This window comes from Clarias gariepinus, chromosome 7 (assembly GCF_024256425.1).
Source record: "Clarias gariepinus isolate MV-2021 ecotype Netherlands chromosome 7, CGAR_prim_01v2, whole genome shotgun sequence".
Classification (NCBI taxonomy): domain Eukaryota; kingdom Metazoa; phylum Chordata; class Actinopteri; order Siluriformes; family Clariidae; genus Clarias; species Clarias gariepinus.
This window is the reverse complement of record NC_071106.1, coordinates 38,356,065-38,377,042: the sequence shown is the minus strand read 5'-3', so window position 1 is coordinate 38,377,042 and position 20,978 is coordinate 38,356,065. Positions and strand designations below refer to the sequence as shown.

Here is a 20,978-nt window from a genome sequence, read left to right as displayed (position 1 = left end):
AAAAAAAAAAAAAAAAAATGCGCAAAGAAATAGCACAGATACACATGGTCACATGTTTTTGTTATTGTTTTCGGTTGTTATAACCAAAATATATGCGATGTCGTACCCATGTTCCTGTATTACAAATTTACTAATTATGAAAGTAACTATAAAGTTCATTCTACCTGACATATCCGTGTCTAGGGTTTTTAGGTAATACACCACACCAAGAGACATTGGACAGAAAGAGTACTGTGAGACTTTCACACACACAAACATACACACACACACACTAAAAGATTGCTGTCTGGTTCAAAAATTACATAAATTGTCAGAATAACGGATTACATTTTTAAAAATATAACTAAATAACTAAGCACTTAAATGGCGGATCTAACGCGTTAGATAACTCGTAACATCAAAAAAGTAATCCAAGTACTCTAACGCGTTACTTTGTAACGCATTACAATCAACACTGAGCATGTGTCTTTCATCTTAAAAATCTCACGGTTCCTTGCATGTGATATTATTTAGAGCTTTATTTTCAACTGACAACTGCAATTATGCCCTTTGTGTTCGACTCAGTGCTTTGGGTTTGTTTTAGTCATGAGTTGTTGCCTCAGTTGGACCGACGGGCTCCTCCTTATTCAACTGGCCAAACACTGTAGGTCAAAGGTCAGCCGGACACTGTTCACAGCTGGACCTTTTACTGCATTCTTATAAGGTGTCGTAGTGATGAATGAATACACACACACACACACACACACACACACACACACACACACACAAACACTAGAAAGAAATCTTTCAGTAACCCAGTGACCCACAGCCGTAACCATTTCAGCCGCCACTGCCCCTGTATTAGGTGGCTTTTAAAAGTTAGAATGGCTTTGCTGAAATGAGGTGTGAACTACGTTAACTGCATAATGATGGAATAACGTTACATAATAACTGCATCTTTAACACTGGACCATTAGGAGGCATTACAGTAAGGGAAAGTTGATGACGTCAGACGCTGTGCGAACGGGTGCTACTCGTCATCAGGATAAAAGTTTTAATTTCATTGTTTTAAGGTTCCATTTGCAACATTGTGTTCGGGGGATTCATTCAACATTATCTCCAAATCATTTTAACTTTTAAAAATGATGCTGTCCTGACAGTGAATAGCATCGCAACATCGTTACGATTATATTACAAGACTCATCCAATGTTAGGGCTCCTGCGGGGAACTTATGATGCAGATGTTCCACATCATTTAACGTTACCATAAAAGACAAACAAACAAAATAGAAATTGTAATCACTGGCAAATTGATGTTGAGTAAAAGCAGGAACCGCTCATGGATGTGCTGGTATTGTACAGTATAATACAACCTTATCTTTATAACACCACCACCAGGACACAAGAGCATAACACTTTACCTAATTTATTACTTCTAAAAAAGCATAATAAAAGTAATAATAATGCCAAAATGTTTAAATGCATGATTACAGTATCAGGAATAATAGTAATCCTGGTATAACTGATTATATTTATTCCATTAAATAAAAAAAATAAAAATAAAAACTTGTTGTGCAAACATAGTGACAATGCCCATGTTTATTCTGCAGAAGTATTTTCCTATTAAATATTAAGAAAGGTAATAATGTCTTAATGTCTGTTTCTCGTCAGATCATTGATGAAGAGGACACACAGTTTATGACTAATTGCCCTCCTGCTGTGACTGACAGCACCCCTCGGAGACGGACCAAAATACAAGTGTTATGGACAGCGCCCTCATCAGGAAGTGGCTGCATTGTGCTCAAGTAAGTGACAGATTTTGCCATTTCATAACAATCTTTTTTGATGACTAGTGGCATAACCTTATTTTGAGATCAACAATTAATATTTCTAGACCAGGGACCTTTGATACAGTATTATAACGATATCGTGGCGTCGGTCTGGTTCGTATTGCTATTCTACAATACAAATAATACAAACAAGCAATGTTGGAATAAGGAAATGCATGACAAACTGGTTTAAGGTAACAGCTTATGAAGTTTTATAATTTGTCAAACTTTTAACAAATGTTACATTAAAATCTTTTGAATGGGTAGTACCGTCTGGGCGGGGCTCAAACGCGGATTCTCATATAGGAAAAAAAAAAAAAAAAAAAAAAAAAATATATATATATATATATATATATATATATATATTTTTTTTTTTTTCCTATATTAGTGTATATTACAATATACACTACCGCTCAAAAGTTTGGGATCACTTTATAACTCCATGGCTGTTCTGTTTGTTTTTTTTTTTTTTCTTTTTCTGTAAAACAATGCTGAAGTCATATAAAAATCACAATAATTTTAATCTGAGGTGCTGGTTGTTAATTGGTGATTTCTGAGGCTGGTGACTCCAAATGAACTTCTCCTCTGCAGCAGAGCTCAGTTTTGGTCTTGCTTTCCTGGGAAGGTCTTCATGAGAGACAGTTTCATCATGGAGCTTGATGGGTTTTACATGTATTGAAACAATACTCTTCCTGTAAGAACTGTTCCAGAAGAGCTGACTTTTTATGTCTTAAAATAACAACGGACAGTTGTTGTTGATGTTGTTGTTGTTACATAATTGCATGCATTTCATAGCTTCCCTATTATTGTTCAGAATTAGAAAATAAATCACTCAACAAAATCAAAGAAATTTGCAAGCCCAAAGATCCCAAAGATGTTAAAAAATATTCAATGATGGAAACTTCAAAGAAATTCCGGATAAAAATGTCAAATGTAAATGATGTAAATGATGTAAATTATGTAAATGCTGCCTGCCAATGTGTGAATAGTTTAGAGCACCACCTGTAGGATGTTAAAGGAACAGCAATGTTTTATCACCGCAAATATAAACAACCATCCGTCCATTCAGGAACCTCTGTAGTCCAACTAGGGATCGTGGAAGCCACTGGTGACCATCATATTTATTCCCATTTGTATAGCCCTGGTAGGACCTCTGCTCAACATTCACACACATTCACACACTACGGGCAATTTGGGAACACCAATTTACCTACTCTGCATGTCTTTGGACTGTAAGAGGAAACCAGAGTACCCAGAGGAAACCCACCAGGCACAAAGAGAACATGCAAACAGACCCCGAGGTGGGAACCAAACCCAAGACCTGGAGGCGTAAGGTGACAGTGCTAACCACTGAACCACTGTACCGCCAAAAACAAACATAAATTCTAAATAAAAACAAACAAAAAAAGTATTTTTCTTATACGAATAGCCACACTGAGGAATCATGGTATGCAGCTGAATCGATTTTATAACCAAACTCTTTAATATTATTAGAAATTAATAAAGTACAACCATTAAAAAAACATTGTATTTACATTTCCAGATATATACACATATGCCATGTGATTAGACCAGATGACAGATGCGTACCCGTGTTTAATGAGAGGTAAAGCTGGACCTTCACTAGACATCGTGTCTCTGATAAACAGATAGAGAGAGAGAGAGAGGAAGAGAGAGAAAATATTTTATATGTTTCATGACATGGTGGGACGATGAAAACCCGGTGTGAGCCTGTCACTCGAGGCCAGTGAGACACGCTGCCATTAAAGGCGTCTCCGGCTCTTATTAATGTACAGTATTATGTGACTGCCACAGTGACAAACGAGCTTCCTTTTTACACCAAGTCTCCAACTGTTTTCATTCGTTTGAAGCACAACAAGGGAAGAATGGTAGTGCGGCCCATGATGGAATGATCGATAGACAGTGATTCTGATAGCATTGGGGAACTCTTTATAAGATGTCATGAAGGATAGGAGTCGTGCTGAGGTCAAAGCATGGCTTTAGTTTTCTCCCATTTGGACCATTGTTCATATAATATTACAGATTTACTGATTGATAGACCATAAAGAGAGCATTAGGACTGGACTTTAGAGCAATGGCCGGATTGATCCTATTCCAGAGTGATGGGCGTGTCAGGGTGAGAAGGGAAGGACATGAAGCGATGCTCCCATCATGTATAGTGTCCACTGTACAAGCCTCTGGAGACAGTGTTATGATCTGGGGTTGATCAGTTACTCAGGTCTAGACTCAGCAACGTTATGGGGCAATAAAATGAAGTCAGCTGACCACCTGAATGTACTGAATCACCAGAGTATCACATCTATGGAGTTTTTCTTCCCTGATGGCACGGAGTGTATTCCAGGACACATATTGGGAAAGAGTGGATTTGGGAGCACAAGGAATCATTTTCACGCATGAACTGGACACCATTTGAAATCCGTACACCCTTTTTATTGGCCAGGTATTGTACAGACTTTAATTGTGATTTAAAAGAAAACTAATGTTTTTTCATTTTAAAAATCTTCTAACGTACATTTCTAACGTACATTTTAAAAAAAAAGGACATTTACAGTCGGACTTTCATGATAAACCCAATGAAGTGAAACTGAAACTGGTCGAGGAGCAGGTGGATGATGCTGTAAACTGAACATCCTTTAATTGTTTTTTATCGTTCTGATCCTCAACATTCTTTGTAGGTTAAAATGGTTTCGTGTGCAACAAAAACTCAACACTTATTTTCCTTTATTTCAATTTGCTGCAAGTGACGCCGTACAAAACCACAATCAAAGCACACGTTTAGATTATTATTAGTAAACGTAATAGATTATTATTATTATAATAAGTAGTAGAAGAAGTATAATTGCCATTGTGACTTTAAATAAATCACGCACAAAACATTCTCCATCAGTTTGTAATATTTTATTTTCCTCTTTTCCAAACCCTGTTGATCTGGATTTCTCATATTGCAGTGAAACCCATGAGATAGAGTTGAAGCTTCTTATATGTCAGACTGTCAGAAGGGAGATGTCTAAGATCATCAAACACAGGATTACTTTGACAGGAGAAGCTGTGAGGCTGATTTTATCGTTTATGCTTTTAGACTCAGGAAATCTCTCTCACACGACACAAATGAGTTAATAAACAAGCAAACATTTCAAATAAAACATTAGCTTCGGTAACTGGGTTTGAATTTGTTGTTTATGAATTAAATTAAATGATGATATAATTAAAGTTATGGCTGTAAATTTAATTTATTTGCTAATTTGTTTAAAATTCTTATAATTAGGCAGAAATGCTTAATTAATAGTTTTATATGTGCTGCTAATAATAGACATTATACACTATAATTTGTTTATTTTGCTTTTTTATACAGATGTTTTTCAAATATGCTTTTAATTAATTTTAGTGCCAAATCTATGGAGCTACAGCGAGGTTTTATTATTCCACATTTACAGTATTATATCTAAAATCATCTCATGTCTAAATGTCTTTTAAAACAGCCGATTAAATCTAAATGAATCTAAACACACTTATACATCAGCCCGCATGTTTCCTGGTGAGTAAATAGAGAAGGACAGGGTGTGTAACAGGGTTAATTGTTTTGCCAGGAGCTCTCTGTCAGTTTGAGTTAAACTCTCGTGAAGTTGAAAGTGACAGGTGCATCTGTAACGAGGTTTGGGATCGCTGGTCATTTTCAGAGTGTTTATTTTTATCAGCTTCATTAATAAATCTTTATATGTTTGTTTCTACATGTTCAGAAATTCCTACACCATTGTTGTACATACACACCACTGTGGCTTAGTGGTTATCACTGTCGCCTTGCACCTCTAGGGACCGGGTTCGAGTCTCGGGCCAAGTTCGATTCCCTTCGACCTTGAGATTCGAAGGGAATGGATTGGCACCTCGTCCAGGGTGTACCCTGCCTCGTGCCCTATGTCTCCTGGATAGGCTCCAGGCCCCTGTGACCCTGTATACAGGATGAGCGGTAAAAGAGGGATTAATAGAGTGCTGTTTTGTCTGCCATCAAGTCCATATTGGGTGAGTTCTCTCTCTGACGGTCATCCGGCGTTCTTGGGATCAGCTTCGGATCCATTGACCCGGATACAGTGCTTACTAAATGTTTATTATTAAGTAGTTTTCCCACCAGACTTCTGTTTATATTTTGTTTCTTGGTGCAAACCCCAAAAATAGAGAACCGTCTCATCCACTGATAAACGTAGAAATGCCAGCAATGCCACGGCGGACTATCATGTCAAACTGGGATGTGTGCTGAAATTTCTGCTGAATAAAGGCGTAAAACTGAATGACATTTACAGAGCCTAGTCCTGAAGCACGAGACACTTAGTCGCAGTAAAACATTTGAATTTTTTTTTAAAGTCTGTGAATGATGATCCCGGGCTCGGAGTCCACTGCTGTTGTTTCCGCGAACATTCAGCCAGTGGACTGTTCCATGAAAATTGACATCGTTGACTTGCAGACGAGACGCAACTGTCTGTGGGAACTGTAGACATAATTATTCACCGACATGTGTCTGGGAACAGGACATCATCTCATTAGTCTAGCCTTTACTTCATCTCATATCTCTCCACGTTTGTCCCTAATGTGACCTGGTGCACGTCTTCATGGCCAGCTGGGAGGACTACAGTATCTGAAATCGACCCGTGTGTGTGTGTGTGTGTGTGTGTGTGTTTATTTGTGCTGGTGGACTGTTATACCCCTTGCCTTGCTGAAGGGCGCCCTAAGGAACTAAGCCAGATATGAGTGATGTAAAGATCCCCCTGAGGGTGACACAAGCCCCACCTTACAGCAAAGTCCTGTCATCCTGGTAATAAAAAACTGTACCTTAGAGATGTGTATCGGCTAAGAATAGAACGAGAAGCGTATTTTGGACTCGTCTTTCTCTCGAATGTTTCTTCCTCCCGGTGCTGCATCTGTCATTGCTGTTCCTCTCTGCCTGGCTTCAATTTCTTCACTTCTTGAGTAGTCGAGTGGGTTCGAGGAAATTCAGTACAGCTTTTTTTCCTGATTGTTTTGACTTTACCAATTATTGTCACTCATGATGTCATATCTGGTCAAACTATCACACAGTGCATATACAGTAGAGTACAGAAACACATTCTTATATGGATAGATTATTTATAAATCATGCTAGTCACAAGGGTATTAAAAAGCACCAGTGATAAAATACCATGTCGTAACTGGTTTGGTTTTATCTGTGTGGGTTTTATATTATTCTGCAAAACACTATAAATCCACCTTTTTAAAAAAAATCTTTGGAAGCAGTTGTTAAATTAGCCTACAATTAGTTTTGAAGCTCAGTAAAATGAAATTTAAGCTTAAAAAATAAATAATAATAATAATAATAATAATAATAATAATAATAATATATTAGAGCTGACTTGTTCTTTGATTGTGTTTTTGCAGGAAGTCACTGCCACCAAATTGGAAGAAGGAAAAACTTTTGAACTTTGTTGTACACGTGAACTTAAAAACAAAAAAAAAAATGAAAATTGATGACGATCATGAGAAACTTTATAACAAAAAAACAGAAATACAGCGCAAATGCATGTGATACAACACACAACAGTAACCGACCGTAAGCGTTTTTGGCTTTGCTATTTCCCAAAAGTCCATTGAATGAATCTGGATTATTGCTTATTTATTTATTGTAGTATTTTGCTCGGAACTGTGCTTCTTCAGTGCTGTGATTTGTCAGAAGTATGGGTAAATTCTAAGCTTTATAAGGAGGATTGAACTCAATTTGCAAAAAAAAAAAAAAAAAAATTCCAGATTAAGAGAAACTAAATTTTTTTTTATTTCATTTAGCAGTAAAATTCATAGTTTATTTGACCTAAAAATATATTAAAATATCTATAAAAAAAAGAATAAAAAAATTACTGAGATGAAAATTTCTGTGAAATAAATCACAGATTTATTCCAGTTATTATTAAATGACTCTACCTCTGCCTGCACAACCATTCTATTCTGAAACAGCACTTAAGAACAAAAATGTCAAAATCATGTTCGATTACGGTCTTTACACTGCGTATAGTAAAAGCAACATCACCCATTACCTTTTTTTTCCAATCAGCATGTCTGCATTTATTTATATCCAGCTTCAGTTCTCCTAGCGAGAGCTCTCAGACTGTGTGCTCATGCTGCTCAGTGTGGCTGCAATTCGTTTCAGTCATAGGCAGCTATAATTGTGAAGGAATGGCAGAAGTGTAAATGTTTTGAACCTTGGAGAGTCTGAGTCTCGGTAAGTAGTACTTCTCATATAAACAGGGACTCCAGTAAGGACAGATTTGGACGTTCAGTCATCCGGAGACATGGTTAAAGTTTCCTGGTAAGCACTGAAATAGGTGAGCGGTGGAGACGGCGCTGCATGATGAATGGTAACAGATTTGAAGTTCATGACAGGGCAGGAAATGAGTTTCTCAGCTTGATGATCAGCTTCTTTCACACGAGTCTCTTTTTGAGGGTAAAAGTTTAAACACGATCCTCAGCGTCGTCTCTTCACTCCACTGATCTGCGGTCAAGCCGACAACCAGTGGGGAAAACGATCACTGACTCATTCACTCGCTTCATTTGGTCGCCTGTACAGAGTGTGTTCGAGCGGACGTGTGTTGTGTTGATGATATCACAGTGAAGACATTTTGACAAACGACGTCTGATTACACGCTAAACCAGCACTGCTGGTCTGTAACCTGCATCTCTACAAACAACAGGTAGTGTTTTTATCTTAAACCGAATGTTTTTATCTTCATCTTTTCAGCAAGATACCAAGGCACGGTTAAAAAGTAGAACTTTTACAAACCAACTTGCCGATCTCCCTTCTATTTTAGCCCAAGGTGGTGGTGGGGTTCAAACCTGGGACCTTCCGGACCGTAGTTCAAACCTGGGACCTCCAAAGCCTTAACCACTGAGCTACTGTACCTCTGCCTTCCAATGCATTGCACTGATCAGCCAGAACATCGACACTGATCATCATTAAACTGGTGACAGGATCAGGGCCCTCAAAGCTTAGCCAGGCCCATAGGGACCAAACTTAATCATGTCAATCTGAAAAGAAAAGCCAACACCGGCCATGATAGAAAGGCACCAGAACACCCAATGGACCACAGCTCGCTGCTCACAGGGCCCAGCAGGGAAAGTCCTCCCATCCGCTCTCCATCTCCCCAGATCCCAATCTGATCAAGCGTCCATGGAAAGATTTATTCTGGAGACTCCCACAACCCAAAGAACCCTCCGCCACCGTCCTGGCACCAGACGCCACAGCACAGCCCCAGAGGTCTTGTGAAGTCACGCACCACGGGGCCAGAGCTGACTCAATTGGCACAACCTACGCAATACTGGGCAGAATGATTTGCATTGTAATGTCATGGCTGATCGGTGTATGATTTCATTATTAGTAGTTCTCTCTTGTTTTTATGTCACGAAATTTACAACGTGTACAAATCTGGCTGCGTCGCAGCAATTTCCTTAATACAACTTTCATAGCCTCATTTTATATTTTGAGGCCATGAGCACTGGCTTGAGAAGAATCCTCTCTCCTTCAAGCCCACACACACACACACACACACAGACAGAAATGCGATTAGTACCAGCCGTGTACATGCAGGAAAGTGAATCTGGCCTTAATAACGTCTCATTGATAGAATTTAAATTGGATGTTAAATAACCATTACTGCATCTGATTGCCTGGTGGGTCGTAGATATGGAGGAAGCTCTTTTCTTGCGCCTCTTTCTCCTAGATGTATGAAATTGGGGTGAGATTGAATTAAAGCATGGACAATTACGGCCGCTCAGGAAAGGAAGGCGGTGCGTTACTGCGGTACTGTATGTGTGTGGGAGAAAGTCAAGATACTGTGGACACCTTGTTCTCTCCGTCTTATGTTCAGTCTCACACCGTGGTGTATTATTGGATGTGCCGATGGCTGGTGGTGATATTAGACGAAGGGATAGAATCTAATATCTGTCAATAACTCGACTATGAAAGAAAGTGTTGAGTAGTCTGTGATCTGCTTCAGGGGTTCAGGTGAGTTTTGTCCCCCGACAAACACAATAAACAGAAAGTCATGACCCTTAGAAAATACGCGTTTAAGGAGTGTCCACTTTTTCACAGGCTTCTTCTCCAGTGCAGCTGATTAACGCCGTCTTACAGAAGGGTGTGAAAACTATCAGCTCAGGAACCTGGAGCCTATCCCAGGAGGCTTAGGGCACAAGTCAGGGTACACCCTGGACAAGGTGCCAATCCTAGGACACACAGTCACATGGGAAACCGGAGTACCCGGAGGAAACCCACCAAGCACGGGGAGAACATGCAAACTCCATGCACATAGAGACGGGAGTCGAACCCATACCCTGGAGGTGCAAGGCGCCAGTTCTAACCACTACACCACTACCTCTGCAGTGTGCGCTTGACAGAAATCAGACCCAGCTTTGCTTCTTCATACTAGTGTGTGACGTTTTCCTTTCCATTGGTGAAGCTCGGTTCAGTGAAAGTACGGAATATTTTACATTACAAAAAAAAAAAAAAAAAAAGGATGTGGGTGTCAGAGATTAAACCCTACATGTGATGTGTTATCTTTGTAAGACAGGAGCGCTTTAGCCCAGCTAGCACGTTCATACCAACCGCCCCGGTCTTATCGCTGACCCGCCTGTGTGCGCATGGTTTATTTATTTATTTTTATCCATTTATCCAGTTATGGAGGAAATAAGGGATTTTGTTGCTGCATTATAGCCACTTAAAGGTCAGACGGTGCGTGAAACTGTACTGCCGCCGCCCACCTGGAAAGAAATAAACTCCCGTGAGACACATAGGTGGAAAAAATCTTAAGAACTAAAAGAATAAATGAATAAATAAAAGAGCTTTACTGAGACGTTTTTATTTTAAAAAAGTGACTATAACCCCAGATTGATGTTCAGTTTATGGGCGTGGCATGAAGTCCATATATGGAAGTCTTTATGTTACTACTGATTATGTCACTACTGAATGCATCGGTACAAACATGATATTTTCACTGCTTCTGGTTAAAATAACATAACGATGCTTTAAATGATCAGAGGTGAAGTTTTATGTTTTTATATTTTATATCCTAACATACTCTGATGAATTGCTTTGAAAGTGTTTTAAAATCTAAATTTGAATCCTGCACAGACTTGTGCATAAATGTCCTATAATGTGTAACATCTAAAAAAAATTGGACTGGATTTAAAGCAGTGGGTATTGAATTCTGCGTCAGGCTGTAATAGGAAAATAATCAATGACCGACTGGTGTGATGATGTGAGTGCAGAGTCACTGTTACCGTATCAAAGTTAATTATTTTTCCTATAATACCATGTCCTGAACTGGTTTATTCCTCCTATACCACAGCAATTAAATTCATTTTTGAAATTCATGAAAGAATAACATCATACTTTTGTACAGTTCTGACTTCACTTCAAGCCATTTACACATGTTTGTGCCACTAAGGGAGTTCCTGAGAGGCCAGCGTTTTAGACGTGTCTCTGGCATACAGAAAAATCCTTCGACCTTGATGGTATCCAGTAGTGAAACTCTGGGATAAGAGCATTAGTGTAGAAGGAAATTATAAAGAGAAATCCCGGGAGTTTTCACTCTCAGAACCGTTTTCTGTTGTTCTGCATGATCAAAAGTCCTGCTTTGACTTGAACACCCCTTGTATACAGTATATAAAAAAGACAGGATTCTTAATGTATTCTGTAAATGGCTTGTGAGACACGCCTTACTATTAAAACCAAAGCAGTGCTGGTTCTCTAAAAGTCTACATAAATAATCTCAGTCCTGCATTACAAACAGCGATTCAGGCCTCTTCACAGATATTCTATCCGTTATTCTGGTCCACAGGTTAGGTCCACCGGCAGATGTTCTCGCTGACTGTAGAGAGCTACCGTAGCTCCTCATTGTGAAATATTCATACAGCTAAACACAGACATTTTAAACAGTTTTGAAGCTCTGTGTGAATCCTGTACTGTGCTTAGGAAATAAAGGTGGCTCTAGTTGTGTATCCACTGGAGATAAGAGTGACACTTCTGAAATCAAACTAGCTTGAGCACTGGTGTGTCTCCTAGGTATCGTGGCTGACTTAAGTCATAGCCGTAGCACTAGCATGGTTTCTGGGTACTGCTTATAGACATTACATCATCACTTACATTCTTAGAATTACTTTCAAAGCTTCTAAGAGCTAATAAAAGGTATGAATGATAAGAAAACAATAATAAACTTTTCAAAAAGTGTTTTCTTTATACGAACAGTTTGACAAAAAAAAAAAAAAAACAGTTTACACCACCCTCAGCCTCTCCTCTACCAGGTTTGGTTTCACTTTTGTACATGGCGACGCCCCCGTATCATAGTATACTGTAGTTCTGCACTGCATGATGTCTGTCTGTGCTTCGACCGACCGTTCCGGGAAGAATATGCAAACAGACCAAACAAAAGAATCAGACCCAGGACCTATAGGTGCTAGACGAGGGTGCTACCTAATTGATGCGTACCTGTCATTTATCACTCCTGTAGACGTACTCCTTTTTACTGTTTTTACCTTCAGCATTCTCCAAAACTCATTGAACACATTTAAATTATCGTAGCAGCCACTGTGTTGCACAGGAAGTATTTTTGTTTCACCGGTCATGTGACAGAAATATGATAATTGCAATACTACATCCCAATAAAATATGTAATACAGTGTTACATATAATATTACAATATTACATACATATACTAGATTACTGTGCAATATTTACAAATGCTCTTGGATCATATTAATGGTTAATATTTTAGGACTCTTTATATATTTATTTAAATTTTTTTTATTAATTTTTTTTTTTTTTTTTTTTTTTTTTTTTTTTTTTTTTTTTGGGGGGGGGGGGGATTATTTATTACCTTTTCTTAGATAACAACTGTGAGCAACTTTTACCTAGCATAAGCAATTTCACTTTGTTATTAATAAAGTTCTTTGAATCTTGAATATTGAAACTGCTTCTGTAAAACTAAATTGCTTTTACACCTTCATCCATTTACCAGAATGAAACCATTATGGAAGGAGTCTCCAGTATCAAAGTATTATTACTGTTACAGTTTTGCAATTTTTCTTTTGCAATTTTTTTCTTAGTCAGTTTAACCTATTAAACTAAATTAATCTAATTTTAGATAATACTAAATACTGTATATTTAAGATCAGACAAAAGTATGATGTCATTCTTTCATGAATTTAAAAAATTAATCACATTTTTGGATTGTAATTAATTTCTTTGGTTAACCAGACCCGGCATGTTCGAACATCTCAGTTGGATAGATTCAAAAATTCGAAATGGTGATCCAGTTCCATGCATGATGCGAATTGTTCCAGAGTACACACGAACTGTACTTGAGACCATTTTTTAAGTGGAACATGGATCAGATACATATTTCACATATCTGTACTTTACTTAGGTAGTTTATTAGAAGATACTTTTGCTTTTACTCCATTACATTAAATCGAATCAATACATTGGATCAAATTATATAGTTATCCAAAAACGTGCGATTATAACTGAATTGAATTAACAGAAATGTCAAAATTGATGAAATTTGATGTTGTGATCGATCGCACTCAGCATTTGCATCTAATTTGAAAATGGTGTGAATTTCTTATTTATTTAAGCTACACAACAACTCATTCTGAGAAATAAAAACAGATCAAATTAGGACAAAATTTAAACAAATTTTTAGTTTTTATTAAAGTGTATCTGTAGAAGGCGATGAGCTGCGTTGTTGGAAGCTTACATGCACAGGGACATTAGGAAATGCTCCGTCATCATATAATCACCGTTTTCCTTGTTTTCTGCTCATCGTTCCGCACAGTTTGTCCTATAAAGATCGTAAAATTAAAGGGCTGCAATTTATTACAGGTAATTTACAAATTCATGTAAACTTGGCATTTCAACAATAATTTCAATTTTTAAAAGATAAACAACTATTGGCAAACATCCTCTTAACAAGATCATTTGTCCAGATATTTGCGGTTCGCCCTGGCAAATACGTTCAAATACAAAATGGTATATTTAATAGTTACAAATCGCAGTTTTAATCACAATCACAATACGTGTCAAAATAATCAGAATGTAATTTGTTTGAATAAATCATGCAGCCCAACTGCTCGGTAATTTATGGCAAACAAAACAAACAAAAGACCTGTTGTTTGCAGGACGTGATAGCATGATGTCTTATTACTTCTGATCAAAAGCCTTTGCACACAACATCACAAACATGATAAACGAGGCTCAGTGAATCAGCCTGCAGAATATTTACAGGTTTGTAAATTACGGTTTTGACTTTTTTTCCCCCCACATGTGCAACCTTTCAGTAAATCAAGGCCCAGGTGTATTTACATACTGATGTGATTTTCGAACTGAAAGCTGGGATTAGATGATTGCATTTGTTGGGAGGTTTCAGGTGCGATGGAGAGATGAACAACACAGTGTATGATAATGAGGTTGATAACGCTTTAAAATCCAGAGCAATCAAATAAGAATGAGCGGAAAAAAACAACAACAAGTGTTGTAATGTAAACAAAAACAACAACAACAAAAAACACAGCGCTACTGTCAGTGCTGCTGAGATCACATGACAGAATTAACTCAAGCCGGGGTGATGGAGGGGTGTTTTAATCCCGGGACTGGGTTTAAAAGGAAGTACAGGTGCGGATGAAAACCCAGCTCGTAGCTGAAATTGCAGTCTGTTTGGCTCGATGATGAAATGTGTATCGAGGCTGATGAAACTGTGTTCAAGACTTCAGAGAAAAACAGGAAACAAAAGCAAATACAAAAAAAAAATCAAAGGAATAAGAAATGTAACGTACATCATGAAAAGCTGATTGGTTTTCGAAGGCGCAGTGGAAATTTTACAGATTTGAAAAATCTGAAAAAAAAAAAAAATCTAGGATGTAGATGTAGTTCCAGAAGTTCTCCAGAAGGTTTTGCATTTTGTCTATTTCTGTAATAAACTACCATCGGAATGCAGTTGGTTTGATTGATCAACAAAAATATTCTGAATATTTTATTTTATTTTTATTTTATTCTCATTTATGCTTCTGTTTTAATTCCTACTACATTAAATAGTTAAAAAAAATATACAGTATATATTTGCGTTTGCTGAAAGTGTGAAAGAAAGCTGGAGGAATGAAGGGATTGTGTGCGGACGGTGTGTGTGAGGTGGAAAACAGGTGGAATGAATCATTTATGGATATAAATATCTCTGCAGACTTCATGAAAACAAGCGAGAAATAATAATAATAATAAAAAAACAGTAAAGAACCCAAGAAGAGAGAGAGAGAGAGAGAGAGAGATGCATTATTATGTCCAGGTCACATTATATTATTATTAATATTAATAGATGGAGAGGCATGGTATCCTGCACCTCCAGGGTTCGGGTTTGATTCCCAGCCAGGTTCTAATCCTGCCTCTGTGTGCATGGAGTTTGCATGTTCTCCTCGTGCCGTGTTGGTTTCCTCCGGGTACTCCGGTTTTCTCCCACAGTCCAAAGACATGCAGATTAGGCTAATTAGCGTTCCAAAATTGCTTGTAGTATGTGTGTGTGTGTGTGTGTGTGTGTGTGTGTGTGTGTTTGTGTGTACACCCTGTTCATTGTGTACCCTGCCTCATGCCCTAAGTCCCCTGGGACAGACTCCAGGCCCCCTGCAAAACTGTATAGAGGATAAAGCGCTGTAGACGATGAGTGAGTAAAAATTAAGAGGCTGAGACTTTATTAAACGCCTCCACACACGTGTGTAAAAGCAGTGTTTTATATGACGGGACGTGTTAGAAGTCAGACAGAAAAAGCGGCTCTAAATTACCCTTCGCTAGATTTCTGAGAGACCGGGGGTGTAACGTGTTCAGACGGGATGTAAATACACAGCTGTCAGCTGCTGCTATTGAGACGGTGGAGCTTTACAGTCTGACACGTGACTCTGTTACAGCGACGCCAATCAGTCTGTACGGCCCTGATTACAACATTGTTCACTACGCTGCACTCTTCTCCTCTCCTCTCTTCCCTTCTCCTCTCCTCTCCTCTCCTCTCCACTCTTCTCTTCTCTTCTCCTCTCCTCTCCTCTCCACTCTTCTCCTCTCCTCTCTTCTCCTCTCCTCTCGAGTATTCTTCTCTCCAGTCTTCTCTTCTCCTCCCTTCCCTTCTCCCCTCTTTTCTTCTCCTCTCTTCTTTTCTCTTCTCCTCTCCTCTCCTCTCCTCTCCACTCTTCTCTTTTCTTCTCTTCTCCTCTCTTCTCCTCTCCTCTCTTCTCCTCTCCTCTCCAGTATTCTCCTCTCCAGTCTTCTCTTCTTCTCTCTTCCCTTCTCCTCTCCAGTCTTCTCCTCCCTTCCCTTCTCCCCTCTTTTCTTCTCCTCTCCTCTTTTCTCTTCTCCTCTCCTCTCCTCTCCTCTCCACTCTTCTCTTCTCTTCTCCTCTCTTCTCCTCTCCTCTCCAGTATTCTCCTCTCCAGTCTTCTCTTCTTCTCTCTTCCCTTCTCCTCTCCAGTCTTCTCCTCCCTTCCCTTTGCCCCTCTTTTCTTCTCCTCTCCTCTTTTCTCCTCTCCTCTCCTCTCCTCTCCTCTCCTCTCCACTCTTCTCCTCTCTTCTCCTCTCCTCTCTTCTCCTCTCCTCTCCAGTATTCTCCTCTCCAGTCTTCTCTTCTTCTCTCTTCCCTTCTCCTCTCCAGTCTTCTCCTCCCTTCCCTTCTCCCCTCCCCTCCTCTCCTCTCCTCTCCTCTCCACTCTTCTCTTCTCCTCTCTTCTCCTCTCTTCTCCTCTCCACTCTTCTCCTCTCCTCTCCAGTATTCTCCTCTCCAGTCTTCTCTTCTTCTCTCTTCCCTTCTCCTCTCCAGTCTTCTCCTCCCTTCCCTTCTCCCCTCTTTTCTTCTCCTCTCCTCTTTTCTCTTCTCTTCTCCTCCCCTCTACTCTCTTCCCTTCCCTTCTCTTCTCCTTTCTTCTCTTCTCTCCTGTAAATCATTGCTTCTCATATTATCTATGCTCCTCTCTTCTTTAAATGGTCACTTCTCATCTTTCCTCTTTTTGTTTTCTCTTCTCTTCTTTTCTCTCTTCAGATTGCTGTCTTTTAACTAATTTATTCTGCGTTTTTCTCTTCTTATTTCTTTTATCACGTCTCATTTCTTTCTATTCATTCTTACATTCTTCTCTAGTTTGTCTCTTCTCTTTTTTATCTTCCTTCACCTTGTTTCTCTTTTTATTTACTTTCTTCTACTTTTCACATCTGTTCCTTCTCGACTCCTTTTTCTTCACATCTCATATTTTGTTTTCTTCTGTTCAGTTTCTCTTCTTTTCTTTTTTTCATTTATTTACAAAGCTCTTTACTTTCTTTTGTCTTGTCTTTGCTTTCTCGTCTTTTCATCTTCTCTTCTCTTTATTCTCTTCTCTTCTCTTTTTACTTTGTCTAATTTATTCTCTTCTTATTGCTTCTTTACGTTCCTGTCTTGTATTTGTTATTCTCTCTCTCTCTCCTCTTGTTGCTTTTCTTTCTTTTACCCCCCTCTCTCTCTCTCTGTACTTCTCTTCTTGTCCCTGTAAACTCAGATGGTATCTTTTTGTCCCCTCTACACTCATCTTCTGTTGTATTTTGACCTTGTTTTTTTCTTCTCTCTTCTCTTCTCATCCTCTCATCTCAGATCATCTAATTGCTTTTCCTCTACACTTTTCCTTAACTCAGCTTTTTTTTTTGCTAGTCTCTTGTCTTTCATCTTTCCTCCCACCTCATTTCTCATTATTCATTTTTTATTGTCTTTTTTCATTCTTTCTGCTCTTGTCTCTGATTATTCCTTTCTTCTTTCATGCCTCCATTTTTCTCATCACATCCTCAAAAGAGTTCACTTGTCTGTTTTTCTCTTCTCGTCTCATCATCTCTCGGTTCTTCTTGTTTTGTAGAGCGAGCATCATTCAGAGGAAGATCATCTCATTCCAGGATGAAGGCTCTCTCACCAAGCGCCTGTGTGAGAAAGGTGAGGCTTTGATTCGCACCATGGACACGCTCCTTCCTCCATTACATCATACTGGAGAGTGCCTTGACTCTGATTGGGTTATATCACACACCGCTGTTCTTTCCTTCCTGTCCTTCATTTCCTTACTTTTTAAATTAAATTGCAAGTTGATGTTTTTGTAAGTTATAAAGTTATAATGTTATAATAATCTGGGCGTGTTTTCTCCTCCCCTCTTCAGAGTCGTTATATGGTGAGGTCACCGAAAAGCCTCTGCTGGATTGCTGTGCCTGTGGAACGGCCAAGTACAGAGTCACCTTCTACGGGAACTGGTCCGAAAAACTGCACCCCAAAGACTACCCCAGTGAGTTATAAATATAGCGCGTACGCTACAGTCAGGGCTACACTAATGAAAGCAGTGCAGACACAACCGTGTTCCTCACTCATGGGCATTCTGTATAGTTATTGTAAAATATTGTTATTATAAAATACAGTTTATTTATCTTCATTTTTTAAATAAAATTCTATTCATGTATTTATTTTTTTAATGAAAGTGTGAATTTCCGACGTAGTGGTTAGCACTGTTGCCTTGCACCTCCCGGGTCAAAGGTTCGAGTTCCGCCTCAGGGTGTGTGTGCAAGGATTTTGCAGGTTCTCCCAGTGCTTGGTGGGTTTCCTCCTGGTACTCTGGTTTCCTCCAACAGTGCAAAGACATGCAGGTTAGACTAACTGGAGTTCCCAAATTGCCTGTAGTGTGTAGATGAGTGTGTGCGCCCTGTGACGGATTGGCCCCCTGTCCAGGTTGTACCTCACATCAGTGTGTGTTTGTTCCTATGATGGATTGGCACCCAATCCAGGGTGGAGCGCGAATCATGCTTGGAGTCGTCTGGGACAGGCTCCAGGTCTCCCGTGACCCTGAACAGGATAAGCAGTATAGTGAGTAAGTGAGTGAGTGAGCGAGTGAGTTTTAGCCCCTACACTAATACACCTGCATAGTGAATAACAGGGAGAGCCTCAGGATTTTGGATTTGGATTTTTACAACCTTGGGCACAAGTTTTCATGGCCATTGCTAAATAAATGGAATTCCCTCAAGCATTCTCTGAGCTGAATTTGATTTATTTTGGGGGTCATTGTTTAGTTAATGGATCCATCCATCCATGGCCAAATTCTAACCTCCAGAAAAAGAAAAAAAAAAACATAATTTGGGTTTAATGCTTAATATTAGAAGAATTCCACCTCGACCTTGCCCTTTGTCCTTTTAGGGTGGCTTTAAAAGCTTTTTCATTGTATTTTTATTTTATTTTATTCAGTCCCACTTTTTCATAATGGTTGTGAACAAAGTTTGAGACTTTTATCTCATCTGAATACAAGTTTTTGACTTTAAGCTCGGTTTCTTTTTATGCCGTTCCTACAGCAGCTTTATAAACACCAGTGTTGATTCATCTGGTATATTTACCTCTTTATGGATTTATCTTTAGACTTACATAACAATCCTCTAACATCTACTCTTTTAACTTCTTTCAAACCTCTACCTTTAGACTCAATATCCCTAATCTTGCTCTGCTGGGACTTTTTGACCTTCTGAGAATGCCTCCTCGGGAGTAAATTAAAACACGGGATTACTGACACACTCGATTGGAGCTCCAGAGACTCTGATCGATATGCTGATTAAAACAGTCTAAAAAACGAGATAAAGTCAGCAGTGAAATTTATGAGCTTAGGAAAATGTGTGTGGGCTTTTGGCAGGTGAAAAAAAAAGGTATGGATTTTTCTTTTATGCATATACACCAAGGTTAGAAAAAAATGTTATGTGGAACAAGAATGAAGGAATTGTTAGAAACAGCAGAAGCGAGAAGGTGCAGCGTGAAGTCAGCTGTCATCTAATTTCACTTCTCTATATCATCTGTCCTTCAGACACAAAGCAGATAAGAATCAGCTAACTTTACTTTCAGAACATGAAGGTTATTCTCTCATGTTTCATCCTTTGATGGAGATTTATCTTCATGACATTTCGGCTTTCTTCTTCCCGAAATGCTCCACTATATGGGATGATGTCGAGACAGCCAAAAAACTAAACTCTGACTGAAGGAAGAAGAAGAAAAACAAGCTCTATAATAAGAACAGAACTTCTGAGACAAAACGAGTTGCCCGGATCATGTGCAACTCTAAAAGAAGCTGTCTTTGCAATTTGACTTATCTGTTCTTCGCAGGTATTATCGGGAAAAATAATGAAAAAGGGCTGCACTGTTTGACAGGAAATATGTAAATCAGCGTTTGGACATCAGATCTGATCAGCGAGAGACTCGTGCACTGATGAGTCGACTTGAAGGAGTGTGAAAGGATTATCCTGTCCAGGATGTTTGTATGCGGCCCAGTCGTTCCTGAGGAATAATTCATACTGGACAATGAAATTGGATCCGAGGCCTAAAAATCCCACCGCAGTCTAGACGCTTCTGACTCGATCTGATTATATATAGGCAACTTTATCTGTGTTTTCTCAATCCAGGTTTATTGTTGCAACATGTAGGTTATCTCAGTTTGTAACACAAATGTGAACCTGGCATCCTTAATTTTTTAATTTAATTTTTTTTTGTTGTTGTTATTGTTATTATTATTATTATTATTATGGCACTGGTGGCTCAGGGGTAAATGTTTGTTCTCCCATGCAAAAGGCCCGGGTTCGATTTCCAGCCAGTGTACAGTATCCGGTGTAAAACCCGTGCCAAGTTGTTTTGCGGATCCGATGGTCCGTTATGGCGGCTCTTTGCCAAGACCAACCGGAAGACCATCACCACTATTATTAGTAGTAGTAGTATTAGAGTAGGCGAAGAAGTAGTAGTAGTTTGAGTAATATATAATTAATAGTTAACATTATTATTATTATTATTATTATAAGTGACGTAGTGGTGGTGGTACTCGAATGGTAGCAGTATAAGTAGCAAGTCATAATAACAGCAATAGCGGCAGTAACAGTATTAGTAACAAAAAAATAATAATGGTAATAACAGTAATTATAGTATAAATATGATTAATAGCATTGATAACAGTACAAATAGAGTAATGGCAGAAGTAACCATACTAGTAACAGAAATAGGAACAGTTAATGTAGTAGTAATAGTATTAATAACAGTAAAAATAACTAAAAAAAAGTAGTAACAGTATTAGTAACAGTAATGATAACAGTAATAT

The 20,978-nt window shown here is 38.7% G+C and overlaps 1 protein-coding gene across 1 annotated transcript in view; it reads left to right on the top strand.

The window, feature by feature from the left end:
* The window catches only part of spon1a (spondin 1a), a 96,144-nt gene that overhangs the window by 6,939 nt on the left and 68,227 nt on the right, over nt 1-20,978 (top strand). The window contains exons 3-5 of the mRNA XM_053500032.1: nt 1,651-1,784; nt 17,739-17,812; nt 18,030-18,152. Of these exons, the coding sequence (XP_053356007.1) occupies nt 1,651-1,784; nt 17,739-17,812; nt 18,030-18,152 (331 nt within the window). The remainder of the gene's footprint in view (nt 1-1,650; nt 1,785-17,738; nt 17,813-18,029; nt 18,153-20,978) is intronic.